This window comes from Salvelinus namaycush, chromosome 42 (genome assembly GCF_016432855.1).
Source record: "Salvelinus namaycush isolate Seneca chromosome 42, SaNama_1.0, whole genome shotgun sequence".
In the NCBI taxonomy this organism is placed as follows: Eukaryota; Metazoa; Chordata; class Actinopteri; order Salmoniformes; family Salmonidae; genus Salvelinus; species Salvelinus namaycush.
In genome coordinates this window covers 20,741,867-20,754,822 of record NC_052348.1, presented here as the reverse complement: position 1 = coordinate 20,754,822, position 12,956 = coordinate 20,741,867, and the positions used below count along the sequence as shown (strand labels likewise).

At 39.9% G+C, this 12,956-nt stretch overlaps 2 protein-coding genes across 4 annotated transcripts; one reads left to right on the top strand and one right to left on the bottom strand.

Annotated features, from left to right (window-relative positions):
• Positions 1-3,161: 3,161 nt before the first annotated feature.
• Positions 3,162-8,171, bottom strand: LOC120035032 (GTPase IMAP family member 4-like). 3 transcript variants are annotated; one of them, XM_038981786.1, is made up of 3 exons: positions 8,048-8,171; positions 7,200-7,250; positions 3,162-7,057 (listed from the first exon to the last, which is right to left on the bottom strand). In XM_038981786.1, exons 1-3 carry the CDS (start codon positions 8,076-8,078, stop codon positions 6,156-6,158), a joined length of 984 nt encoding a protein of 327 aa, XP_038837714.1. In that variant the 5' UTR covers positions 8,079-8,171; the 3' UTR covers positions 3,162-6,155. The 3 variants fall into 3 exon arrangements, with proteins under 3 accessions (XP_038837714.1, XP_038837716.1, XP_038837715.1); XM_038981788.1 differs by lacking the exon at positions 8,048-8,171 and adding an exon at positions 7,702-7,925; XM_038981787.1 differs by lacking the exon at positions 7,200-7,250.
• A 559-nt stretch (positions 8,172-8,730) lies between these two features.
• Positions 8,731-12,308, top strand: LOC120034977 (GTPase IMAP family member 8-like). Its single transcript, XM_038981702.1, has 4 exons — positions 8,731-9,103; positions 9,670-9,740; positions 9,980-10,585; positions 11,113-12,308. Exons 2-4 carry the CDS (start codon positions 9,719-9,721, stop codon positions 12,042-12,044), a joined length of 1,560 nt encoding a protein of 519 aa, XP_038837630.1. The 5' UTR covers positions 8,731-9,103; positions 9,670-9,718; the 3' UTR covers positions 12,045-12,308.
• Positions 12,309-12,956: the final 648 nt, after the last annotated feature.

Below are 12,956 nucleotides of genomic sequence, written 5' to 3'. Positions count from 1 at the left end.
AACGGAAAGGCTCTGGAGCAACGAACCGCCCTTGCTGTCTCTGCCAGGCCGGTTCCCCTCTCTCCACTGGGATTCTCTGCCTCTAACCCTGTTACAGGGGCTGAGTCACTGGCTTGCTGGTGCTCTTTCATGCCGTCCCTAGGAGAGGTGCGTCACTTGAGTGGGTTGAGTTACTGACGTGATCTTCCTGTCTGGGTTGGCGCCCCCCCTTGGTTTGTGCTGTGGTGGAGACCTTTGTGGGCTATACTCGGCCTTGTCTCAGGATTGTAAGTTGGTGGTTGAGGATTTCCCTCTAGTGGTGCGGGGGCTGTGCTTTGGCAAAGTGGGTGGGGTTATATCCTTCCTGTTTGGCCCTGTCCGGGGGTTTCTTCGGATGGGGCCACAGTGTCTCCTGACCGCTCCTGTCTCAGCCTCCAGTATTTATGCTGCAGTAGTTTATGTGTCGGGGGGCTAGGGTCAGTTGGTTATACCTGGAGTACTTCTCCTGTCTTATCCAGTGTCCTGTGTGAATTTAAGTATGCTCTCTCTAATTCTCTCGTTCTCTCTTTCTCTCTGAGAACCTGAGCCCTAGGACCATACGTCAGGACTACCGGGCATGCTGACACCTTGCTGTCCCCAGTCCGCCTGGCCTTGCTGCTATTCCAGTTTCAACTGTTCTGCCTGCGGTTACGAAACCCCTACCTGTCCCAGACCTGCTGTTTTCAACTCTTAATGATCGGCTATGAAAAGCCAACTGAGATTTATGCCTGATTATTATTTGACCATGCTTGTCATTTATGAACATTTTGAAAATCTTGGCTCTCTCTAATTTTCTCCTTCTCTCTTTCTTTCTCTCGGAGGACCTGAGCCCTAGGACCATACGTCGGGACTACCGGCCGTGGTGACTCCTTGCTGTCCCCAGTCTGCCTGGCCTTGCTGCTATTCCAGTTTCAACTGTTCTGCCTGCGGTTATGGAACCCCTACCTGTCCCAGACCTGCTGTTTTCAACTCTTAATGATCGGCTATGAAAAGCCAACTGAGATTTATTCCTGATTATTATTTGACCATGCTTGTCATTTATGAACATTTTGAAAATCTTGGCTCTCTCTAATTTTCTCCTTCTCTCTTTCTTTCTCTCGGAGGACCTGGGCCCTGGGACCATGCGTCGGGACTGCCGCCCGTGGTGACTCCTTGCTGTCCCCAGTCCGCCTGGCCTTGCTGCTATTCCAGTTTCAGCTGTTCTGCCTGCGGTTATGGAACCGCCACCTGTCCCAGACCTGTTGTTTTTCAACTCTTAATGATCAGCTATGAAAAGCCAACTGAAAATTATTCATGATTATTATTTGACCATGCTTGTCACTTATGAACATTTTTGAACATCTTGGCATAGTTCTGTTATAATCTCCACCCGGCACAGCCAGAAGAGGACTGGCCACCCCTCATAGCCTGGTTCCTCTCTAGGTTTCTTCCTATGTTTTGGCCTTTCTAGGGAGTTTTTCCTAGCCACCGTGCTTCTACACCTGCATTACTAGCTGTTTGGGGTTTTAGGCTGGGTTTCTGTACAGCACTTCGAGATATTAGCTGATGTACGAAGGGCTATATAAAATAAAATTGATTGATTGATTGATTGATTGATTTGATAAACTATCTGAGTTAAGATCTGGAAAGCCAGAAGGTCAGGATTTATGGTCAGAAATAATGATGCAGATGTTGGACTTACAAAGAAATGGTACTGAATCTCAGTTCTGTTGGATTCTGTCTCATACAAGAGTTAATGAAATTATACAGCAGATACAGAAAAAAAATGTGAAATTATATTTTTGATATACAGGTGCAGTTGTGTAGAGGGAAAATTAAAACACTGATTCAGAAACATGGGTTAGATTGTTGGAATACATTTTTATAGTACTGGAGATTAGTGTCATGGGAACACAATTAGGAAGTTATGTTGTGTAGGAGGAGATCAGGTTATACGGTATTGAATTCCTCTGAAATTGATAGGGAAACATGGTACTGGAATGTGTAATGGCTGTATACTATAGTAGAGGAAACGGTTGACCATGTTATGTTGTGAAATGTATGATGTAGAAAGGGAGAGGTCAGAGAGGTTGGATGGGAATGGGGAGTGGGTGGTATTTTGGGTGGGGGTGATGGGAGTAGTGAGGTTTGTATGGAATTGTTTTATTTTTTTCGAAATTCAGGGTTAGTTAAGAGAATATAGTGGTATTCACAGGTTGCACCTCCGTCCCCCGGTTGCATCATGCCATTGTCATGAATGTTCTCAAGTTGCCCTCTACCAGCGGCGCCATAGTGGTGCCCTAAAGGGGTGATAAACCCAGCCATTCTGGACGGACGCTGACTACTATGTGTAGAAAGAGTGTAGAAAGAGTGAGTGAACAAACCAGTGACACACTGCAATTATCAAATAAAATGGTCAGCAGCTGCCATTACCAGATCTCAAGTGATAAATTAATAGCCAGCATCTTATTTCCCATTCTGTTTCTCACTTTAAACTCCCAATACTCTACCACTGTCCAACACCTCCACACACACACAACAACATGCTTTCTATACATAATTATGTATGACTTACACATGTATGAATAACTTTTTAACCATGTGGCTTGTGACCATTTGACTTGTAAATATTTACACAAGATTGTGTTTACTGATTTCCACAAGACTAACTCACCTATCTAAATATATTTTAATCAGGCAGTACAGCTCAAAGGCACAATAATACAAAAATATGTCCCATTGGTTTTACTTTGAACAATAAAGAAGCTTTTTACTTCCATTGTCCTCCAAGAGCTGCTGAATCTCCTCTCTACTTCAGTTTGATCCTTAAATCATTAACCTTGGTTTGAGAGCCAGGTTGCAGCAGTGATCCCTTCCCTTCACACACATGGTCTCTTCACAGAACAAATTCAAGGGGACTATCAATATCATGGCCACTAGAGGGAAGTCGACAACAGCTAATCTACAGTTTTAAAAACCTAGAGGGAATTATTGAAGAACTGATAGAGAATCTGAGAGTGAAAGTTGGCCTTGCCTTTCCCATCAACCTGGAAAAGAGTCTAAATATATTTTAACTGCAACACTTCAAGTCAGCTAAGCTCTTCAGCAAAGCCAGAGAACACCAGACATGAATTCATATCTCCTCTCACAATTTACAGAATATAATCATTCGAAATGTATTTTATTAATCAATACTTGAACATAAACATAGATGTGGTTATCATCACACATTTGACAGTGCAGAATTGTATATTTCCCTGAGTAAAGGTGAAAGTGAAAAGTTGATTTCTGCTTGTCAGGATAAAAAGCTATATGCTACTGTAATATTAATTTACAGTTGCAGTCACAGCTCCCATTGCTGCCTCAGAAGCATGAAGAATGGAGATTTAGTATTTAACCATTACTATTAATTTCATGGATATTTCATGGCACTATAAAATAAAGGTCCACTGAAAATACCTTCCTGTTTTTTTGTTTTCATTGCCAATCTGAAATAAAAAAGCTAAGAACTCTCTCTTTAACTGATTGCTTTCAATGCTATCATCTAACTAGTACAGGACATAGGGAGATGGAGATATAAGGTATACAAAGGGAACATCGGACAATAGACTGTATTTAGCTGGATAGAACACTTGGAGAAAGATATCTATATGGTTATCTTACTGTAGAAACAAGTCATGAGATATGAGAGATGGAAAGTATTGTGGTTACCACAAAGCACGTTGACAGGAAGACTGCAGATGTAAATGAGATGTTAACTAAATCTGTTGCAACGTATCACTTCTCACTTCTGAGACATGTTTTGTCGTACATTGTCCCTGTTCCTATAAACTTAATACATCTAAATAAATATATTCTACCGTTATTGTAGCCTACATTAAGAATGACACTTGGGTGGTTGATGAACAAATATTTAGTTGTATTGTTATTCTTTTTTTTGTGATCACTGGAAAAGGTTGTTGTATTGAGTTACATTATTTTATCAGGAGTTACAGACACCTGAAAAAGATGGGACGCACTCGCTAATAAAGTATTACTTAGATGTATTATTAACACTCGCTAATAAAGTATTACTTAGATGTATTATTAACACTCACAATGGACACATTTCAGCCATCAAGCATTTGTCAAGTACATTTCCCTATGGGACATAATGTAATTAATTACTTCATCCATGTGTTAATGCTGTATTATCTAATACTTACTGTAGGACCTCACAAAACCATGGTTCTCATAATTGAAAGAAAGCCTCATTATCCACTATGCACAGCAGTTCTTTTATTCTCTCGTTGTATCAACTTAGAAACTTGATGCATTACTGACACTTTGAAGTCAACACAAAAGTGTCTAGAGGGCAGGGAGTTCTAATGCAGAGACACATTTTCTATGAAGCATTGTGACTTAGCCTGCTCAATCACACTCAAATAGATGGCAGCATAACAGGAAGGATAAACCTAAAGGAGAAAGAACATTGTTGCACAGTGAATGCTGTGACCATACTTGTATTATGAGTTAAAAAATAAAGTTGTGTCTAGAGGGCAGGGAGTTATAACGAAGACACATTTTAGATGAAATCATGTGACTCTTCCACTACGATGGCTGGTTTCTACAAGAGGGTGTATAAACAGTCATTTCCTCTTCTAGTCTCTGTGCTTTGAGTCTTTCTCCTCCCCCTAACAGTATCAATTGTGGGCGTGTTAATTGTGACAGGGGCAGGAAGTTGTTCCCCTGCTCAGACGCTGCATGGCTCAACTATGGTTTCCTGCCACTTTATCGACTCTGCAGTAGCTGACTTCTGACCACCTACTAAGAAAATGACCTCAATAAGAGCATTTTTACTTTAGCATTTGGAAGTTACATGTAACAAAATATTATTTATACAAATAAATCTATTAATATGGTTTTTGAACACTAACATTTGTTTATAAGATTGATAGCTGTGCTTTTAGTTTACAGTCGATGCATCTTGTTGCCAATCGGCATTTCTCAACGAGTTCAAAGCACGTGAATGTATCCAACTGGTAATTCATTACCACCTTACCACTTGGCTATGAATGCAGAATCAGGTTGCTTTCCCCTGCTCAGATTTTGCATGCATCATAAATTACAGTCAATTCAGAAAATAATCCAAATTCCAATTTAGTAATTCTCCTTATTGAAAGGCATCGAATAGAAATTGATTTCAGTGTAATTCCTGACTTGACTAGAATGGAAATGGATTGATCCCAACCCTGACTGATAGAGAATAAGAGAGTGAAAGTTGGCCTTGCCTTTACTATTAACCTGGGAAAGAGGCCTGAATACATTTTAACTGGACCACTTTAAGGCAGGCAAGCTCTTCAGCCATGCTAGAGAACACCACATATTAACTGATTTCTCCTCTCACAATTTACAGGATAGGATGTTCAGAAATGTCCTCTAGCATTACTACTAACAGCATGAATATAAGTTAGATTTATTGGGTTCTTTGAGCCCTGAATGCTGATTGGCTGACAGCTGGGGTATATCAGACCGTATACCACGGGTATGACAAAACATTGGTTTTTACTGCTCTAATTACATTGGTAACCAGTGTATACTAGCAATAAGGCACCTCTGGGGTTTGTGGTATATGGCTAATATACCACAGCTAAGAGCTGTATCCAGGCACTCTGTGTTGTGTCACGCTTAAGAACAGCCTTTAACCTGGTATATTGGCCACACCCCCTTGTGCCTGATTGTTTAAGTAAACAATGGCTGCTAATTTTCATGGACATTGTATTGATGCTGTGAAAATATTGCTTTTGTGGTTTTGTAGCATTCTATACAAATATATTCATCATAGAATATAATATACATTAGCATGAGATTAATATTGCATTATGTAAGCAAGCATTATGCAAAAAGCTATCAACAGAATCATTATTTGTATCACTGTCTTTGTCTGGCAGATATTACAGTTGTTAGAACTGTTCTAGGTTAATATGCAACATAGGTGCTCAGATGCTGGCTGCTGTTGGATTTGCAGAGTCCATGTATAATCATTGATAGTAAAATGGCTGTCCAAACCTAACATGGCTGCCCACATCAAGGAGTGAGAGTTAGGAAGTCAATCATTACCTTCATAATGACACCATGCCAACAGGCTCTGCTCTTTTACAACATGTTTGTGTAGAACATCATTGTGTGGTACAGCGTTCAGTAGATTTTCTAGCGAATTCAACAACAATATTTTTCTTGTCAAAGTCTTTTTCTGCTTTCTCTCGGACACTCCGTTTCTTCTTTTTTAGCAAGTCTTTGTCCTCTCTTATCTGTTTCACTTGTCCCTGCAGGTCATCTATCTCTTTCTGTTTTACTTGTAAATCAGAGTCTTTCAGATCCAGTGCCTTCATTGCTCGCTCTAATTCTGACTCCAGATCTTCCTTCTCTTTCAGTTCTTTTTCATACCCTCGTTTCAGTTCTTCCTCTCTCCTCTGGATGGCTTTCTCGACTTTCTGGTACATGTCGTTGGTGTAACAGCTCCCTTCATTCTCTTTCACCATGTCTGTAACTTTATCCATCAGCTGCTTTACTTGCTCACGGTCGTCTGTGTTCTCATTGTTGAAGACGTGGTATCTGTTTCCACATGTATCAATGAGCTGCTGCAGACCTTCACCAGCCGCCTGGATAAAGTCCTCAATGCTTTTCTTCTTTTTCTCCAGTGCGTCTCCATGGGTGAAGAGAATCATGGTGTGTCTCACTGCTGCTTCTCCAAAGATGTTCCTGATCCTTGCAACAGCGATGTGGTCTTCGTCTGTAAAACGACCGAGGGCAACAACAAGCAGGAAGACATGGGGTCCAGGAGAGGAGAGGGCGATGCACTCCACCAGTTGGGTCCTCACTGAAGACTCTGGGAGTTGAGTGTCAAACAGACCAGGGGTGTCGATGACTGCAATGCCCCTCTCACTGCTCCTATCACATTGTTTGGTCACAGACTCTGCAGCAAAATCTACTTTGAACTCAGTTCTCCCCAGGATGGTGTTTCCTGATGCACTCTTCCCTGCTCCAGTCTTCCCCACCAGAACAATCCTCAGCTCAGAAACTACAAATCAAACAAACATAATTTTAGTTCAAGCCCATAAAATCCACAAAAAAAGTGATCTTATTGTTTTACTGTGTGTGTCTGTGTGTGTGTATGTTAATTAAGTAACAGCTATATTTTTATCAAACTAGGCCTAACTTACATTCTAAAGGAGACATCATGCTGTTTCTTCTCTCTTTTCTGCTTGAGCTCACTGTAATATAATTAACAAGTTTGCATCAACATATTGCTAAAGACATCACTAAGACAAATCACATTTCAGATAGGATGAATTGAAAATAAAAAGTAAACAGCACAGTTGTACAGTCAACCAGAGCAAGAGCTCATGTTGCAGATGGATTTTAATATTTGAGATTTCCAACATTAATGCAGGCTATTAGATGTTTAGAAAAACGTTTCTTAACGAATGATCAGTGAGTAAATTAAATGGGTAGATGAACACCTGGTAGGTAAAATTCTCATTTAGTAAGGGACTGTAGGCCTAAATGATTTATTTCATTTGAAATAATATTATTTTTTCATTCTCGTTGGTTCCAAAATTATATGAAATCCCACAGATCAAAATGAACATCAATCAAATCAAATCACATGTATTGATCACATGCGCCCAATACAACAGGTGTAGACTACAGTGAAATGCTTACCTACGAGTCCATCCCAACAGTCATAAAAAGTAAGACAAATATTTGCACTCAGAAAAAGAGAGTAGCACAATAAAAACAACAACGAGGCTATATAAAGGAGTACCGCGTCAATGTGCAGGGGTATGAGGTAGTTGAGATGGACTTATGTTTTGTAAAAAAAACAACATTATTATACACCAAAGTGAGTTACAGTAAATTAAACACAGTATGGAGTCTAGTGACTTTTCAAAATGGCGTATTGTACTTTGAAAGTGTGGGGGGTAAATCACCCGAATGTACGCAATCCCCAACACCCATTGTGAGAATAAACAATAATGTAAACCTAATGTCATCATTATGCACTTACGGTCATGTTTTTCACATTGTGAAGTCGCCATCGCAGTCGATGTTGCCTGAAATTCCGAAATGTATGAACGACTTTGTTGGATTAATCTTTAGCCTCGTTCATAGTACCGCCTAGTACAGTTTGAGATGAGCATGAAAGCAACAATCTGTAATTCGTCTTTCAGGCTAACGTCAGCCCAACCACTTTTTTTATGCTATAAAGAGGGGTGGGCCTGGAGAAATGTAACAATTCTTAAAACACATAAATATGCTGTAGATGCAAGGACTGGAAGTCCATGAAATCAACATGTATAGTTGAAAAATATGTTCTGGCTAGATATAAATGTTTTGGTTTACAAATACTTTTCTTACAAATAATGGAAAACAACTTTTTTTTGGTTATTCTGACTCAAGCTCACGAAGCAGTTATATTAAAGCTCATGAGACGAGTTCTATTTGTAAATAATCATTTGGTGTGTATCATTTATTGAAATTACCACTGAAGAGCAGTTACTAATACAGATTGCGCCTTTAATATTGTGGGCGACCCAATAAAGTTCACGTAGCACATAGTTAAGGTTATTATAGAACTGTTATTTGCATGAAAGCAAGACTGATAAGCGGTGGATGCGTTCTATTAGCGGTATTTCTATGCTTCCCGTCGTTTACATTTTTACTTTCGCTTTTTACGAGTTTAAACAACTGAAAATACGATTTAAAAAAAAGATATTTAACAGTTATTTAGATTGAGCAATTATTCTCTACACTATACATTTATTTTTTATCACATAAACTGAAATAAGGCGAACATTATAGAATTTTAGCGACCAGGTAAAGGCAAAGCGAGTTCTACATATTCAACCGTGCAGTCCAGAGCTTTCATTTTATCCAAAGGTTGCTGCGGGTATTTCTAGCTTGGTGTTTAGTGTACATTGACTGTAGGCTGCATTGTACCATCAAACGATTGATAATGTTAATTCAGTAGCGTGATGATTGTACCAGATATGTCTTCATTGTAATCTACATGGATTACATTTTCCTGAGGACAAAATTGGCCAACTTCAACAACAGTTTCAAGGTAAAATCATGACCACGGGCTAACGTTACATGACAATAATTTGGCAGAGTTTTAAAGACTAGCGTTACTAGTTAACGTTAGTGTTTCAACTGTAAGAAATGTTTTTCACAGTATTTTAAATATCCAATGAAGACATTTCGCTTATTTTTTGTTTAAATCGTCTTTCAAAGTACAGCAAGATAAACATTTGGTTTATAGGCCTACAATTGAGGATGAATCTACGCAGTAGTGTACACTTTTGTCAACGTTGTTGCCGTGTAAGACATATTGTTGTGTTGGTAGAATACCTTAGAGAATGGAGTAGACCATGCTTTTACAGCAGTTCACATGATCTACCAATGACTTCACCAACTGAATGTTATATGAAATTCTATAGGCTTCCCTTTGAGAAATTCATATTAATCTCGGGCACACAGAGGTAGCCTATGGATTAAAGTAGCTATGTATTTTACTTTAAATTATAGTATACCTATGTACACAATCAAAGATTATATTAATATCTTTATATTGTTACGTTTTGACATATATTTATCCCATTTTTATTTCACCTACTTATTCTGTTGCAGACAGATATCTGTAACACTCAGCATCCCTGGTGGTGTACAGAGAGATGACATGGATCAATCTTCCTCTCATGGTAAGACAACCAGTCAAAATGAACAGACATTGAGGTATTTTGTTAGTTTAATAGGATATACAATTACATCTTTTTTACTTTGGCAGTATGATGCAGTATCACATGGACATCATCTTAACCATAAGAGTTTAAATAAGCCATATTTATTTTGAAAGGGCAAAATAAAAACTGCTGTCAGTTTATTTGAGCAAATGTCTGAGCTGAGAATAAATCGTATTTGTGTGTTTTTTCTGTTGAAGTTTGTCTTATGGAGATTGTGCTGGTGGGGAAAGTTGGATGTGGGAAGAGCGCTTCAGGAAACACCATCCTACGCAGGGAGGAGTTTGAATCATCATTTGGTTCCTCAGCTGTGACAAAGACTTGTAAGAGGGAGACAGGTCAGGTGTGTAGGAACCAAGTCGCTGTAATTGATACTCCAGGTCTGGACTGTGCTGAGGTGTCTTCTGATGAACTTATCAGGTCCTTGTGGCTGAACACACATGAGCACATCAATGTCTTCCTGCTGGTGATCCAGTTGGGCAGGTTCACAGAGGAGCAGAGAGCAGCAGTTCAAAAGATGGAAGACATGTTTGGCGAGAGGGCAAGGGAGTTCACAATGATTCTCTTCACATATGGAGACCACTTGAAAAGGACACCGATAGAGGCCTTTCTCCAAAAAGCAGGTGTCCCACTGAGACAAGTTGTAGAGAAGTATTATGACAGATACCATGTGTTCAACAATGAATCCGGCCCTCCAAGCCAGGTGACAGAACTGTTTGGAAAGATGAGCAGAATGCAGACTGTGATACAACACAAAGTGTACCGCATGGAGTTACCCTGGCCTAGGTTAAGAAGCAAGTGGCATGGTAAGTTTGTCCTGTTTTTGCGTATTTTATTTAACTTAATCCTATTTGTTAACATCAATTTAAAATGGTGATTGTATCCAGTAGTATTTCACACTGACTGTATTTCATAATGACTTTATGTCAATGTATTTCATAATGACTTTATGTCAATGTATTTCATAATGACTTTATGTCAATGTATTTCATAATGACTTTATGTCAATGTATTTCATAATGACTTTATGTCAATGTATTTCATAATGACTGTATATCAATGTATTTCATAATGACTTTATGTCAATGTATTTCATAATGACTTTATGTCAATGTATTTCATAATGACTTTATGTCAATGTATTTCATAATGACTGTATATCAATGTATTTCATAATGACTTTATGTCAATGTATTTCATAATGACTTTATGTCAATGTATTTCATAGTGACTTTCAGCTACAATTTCAACAATGGCTAGCTAAACATTTTTGCACTGAACAAAATGAGTACTACATTTGACCTCTAAAAAAGTAATCTTGATCATCCCACAGGACAGAGACCAATGGAGGAGCTGAGGATTGTTCTGGTCGGTAAGACTGGAGCAGGGAAGAGTGCATCAGGAAGCACCATCCTGGGGAGAAATGTTTTTAAGTCAAAGTTTTCTGCTGTTTCTCTGACATCAAACTGTGAAAAGGCCAGAGGAAAGGTGGATGGGCAAATTGTGGCTGTTATCGACACCCCAGGTTTGTTTGATACTACATTGTCCAATGAGGAGGGACTGAGAAAGATTGCTCGTTGCATCTCTCTGTCTGCTCCTGGTCCCCATGTGTTCCTGGTTGTGATCAAGCTGGGAAGATTCACTGAAGAGGAGCAGGAAACGGTGGCAATCATTCAGAAACTCTTTGGGGAAGAGGCTTCAAAATACACCATGGTTCTCTTCACACATGGAGGTGACGTTGAAGGAAGAACAATCAGTGATTTTATATATGAGAGCGCAAATCTTCTGAGATTGGTTGAGAAATGCCATGGCCAGTATCATGTCTTCAACAACAAAGTCCAGAACCCTTCTCAGGTGACTGAGCTGCTTCAGAAGATCAACTCTATGGTTGGGAGGAATGGAGGGAGCCACTACACCAATGAGATGTTCCAGGAGGCAGAGAGAAAGATTGAAGAAGAGAAAGAAAGGATCCTGAAAGAGAATGAAGAGCAGAGACGCAGAGAGATGGAGAAACTGAAGGCAAAGTTTGAAGGAGAGCGTCTAAGGGAGGAAGAAGAAAAGCTGAGGAGAAAACGGGAAAGAGAAGCTAGAGAGGAAGCTGAGAGAAGAAACGTCATTGAAATCGTATGTGCAGGTATAGGTTCCGGAATCGGAGCAGTTGTGGGAGCATTTGGAGGCCCATTTGGTATAGCAGCTGGTGCAACAGCTGGTGCAGCAGTGGGAGATAGAGTGGGAGCTGTAGTAAATGCGTGCTGTTTACAATGAGTCCATAGCTAACAGTGCTGCCAAATCTACAAGTTGTTTGACTTAAATATTTCATATTTAAAGTCAATGTTCTGACTTTGCTTAGGCCTAGCATCTTTCTGTCTTCCCTGTTCCAGTTTAATATTGTAGCTACATTAACATCCTCTGAGAGTTGTCTTCAGAGGTACACTACATGGCCAAAAGTATGTGGACACCTGCTCGTCGAAAGTCTCATTCCAAAATCATGGGCATTAATATGGAGTTGTTCCCCCCTTTGCTGCTATAACAGCCTCCACTCTTCTGGGAATGCTTTCCTCTAGATGTTGGAACATTGCTGCGGGAATTTGCTTCCATTCAGCCACAAGAGCATTAGTGAGGTCGGGCACTGATGTTGGGGGATTAGGCCTGCAGTCAGCATTCCAATTCATCCCAAAGGTGTTCGATGGGGTTTAGGTCATGGCTCTGTACAGGTCAAGGTCTTCCACACCGATCTCGACAAACCATTTCTGTATGGATCTCAATTTGTGCACAGGGGCATTGTCATGCTGAAACAGGAAAGGGCCTTGCCTAAATTATTGACACAAAGTTGGAATTACAGATTCGTCTAACAGGGGCAACTCCAGTCCTCGGCAGCCTAATTGGTGTCACACTTTTTCTCCATCTGTCACGCCCTGACCTTAGAGAGCCTTTTATTCTCTAATTTGGTTAGGTCTGGGTGTGACTAGGGTGGGTACTCTAGTTTTTGTATTTCTATGTTGGCCTGGTATGGTTCCCAATCAGAGGCAGCTGTCTATCGTTGTCTCTGATTGGGGATCATATTTAGGCAGCCTTTTCCCACTGGGTTTTTGTGGGATCTTGTTGATGTATTATTGTTGCTTGTGAGCACTGCATAGCTTCACGTTCGTTTTTGTTCTGTATTGTTTTGGTGAGTTT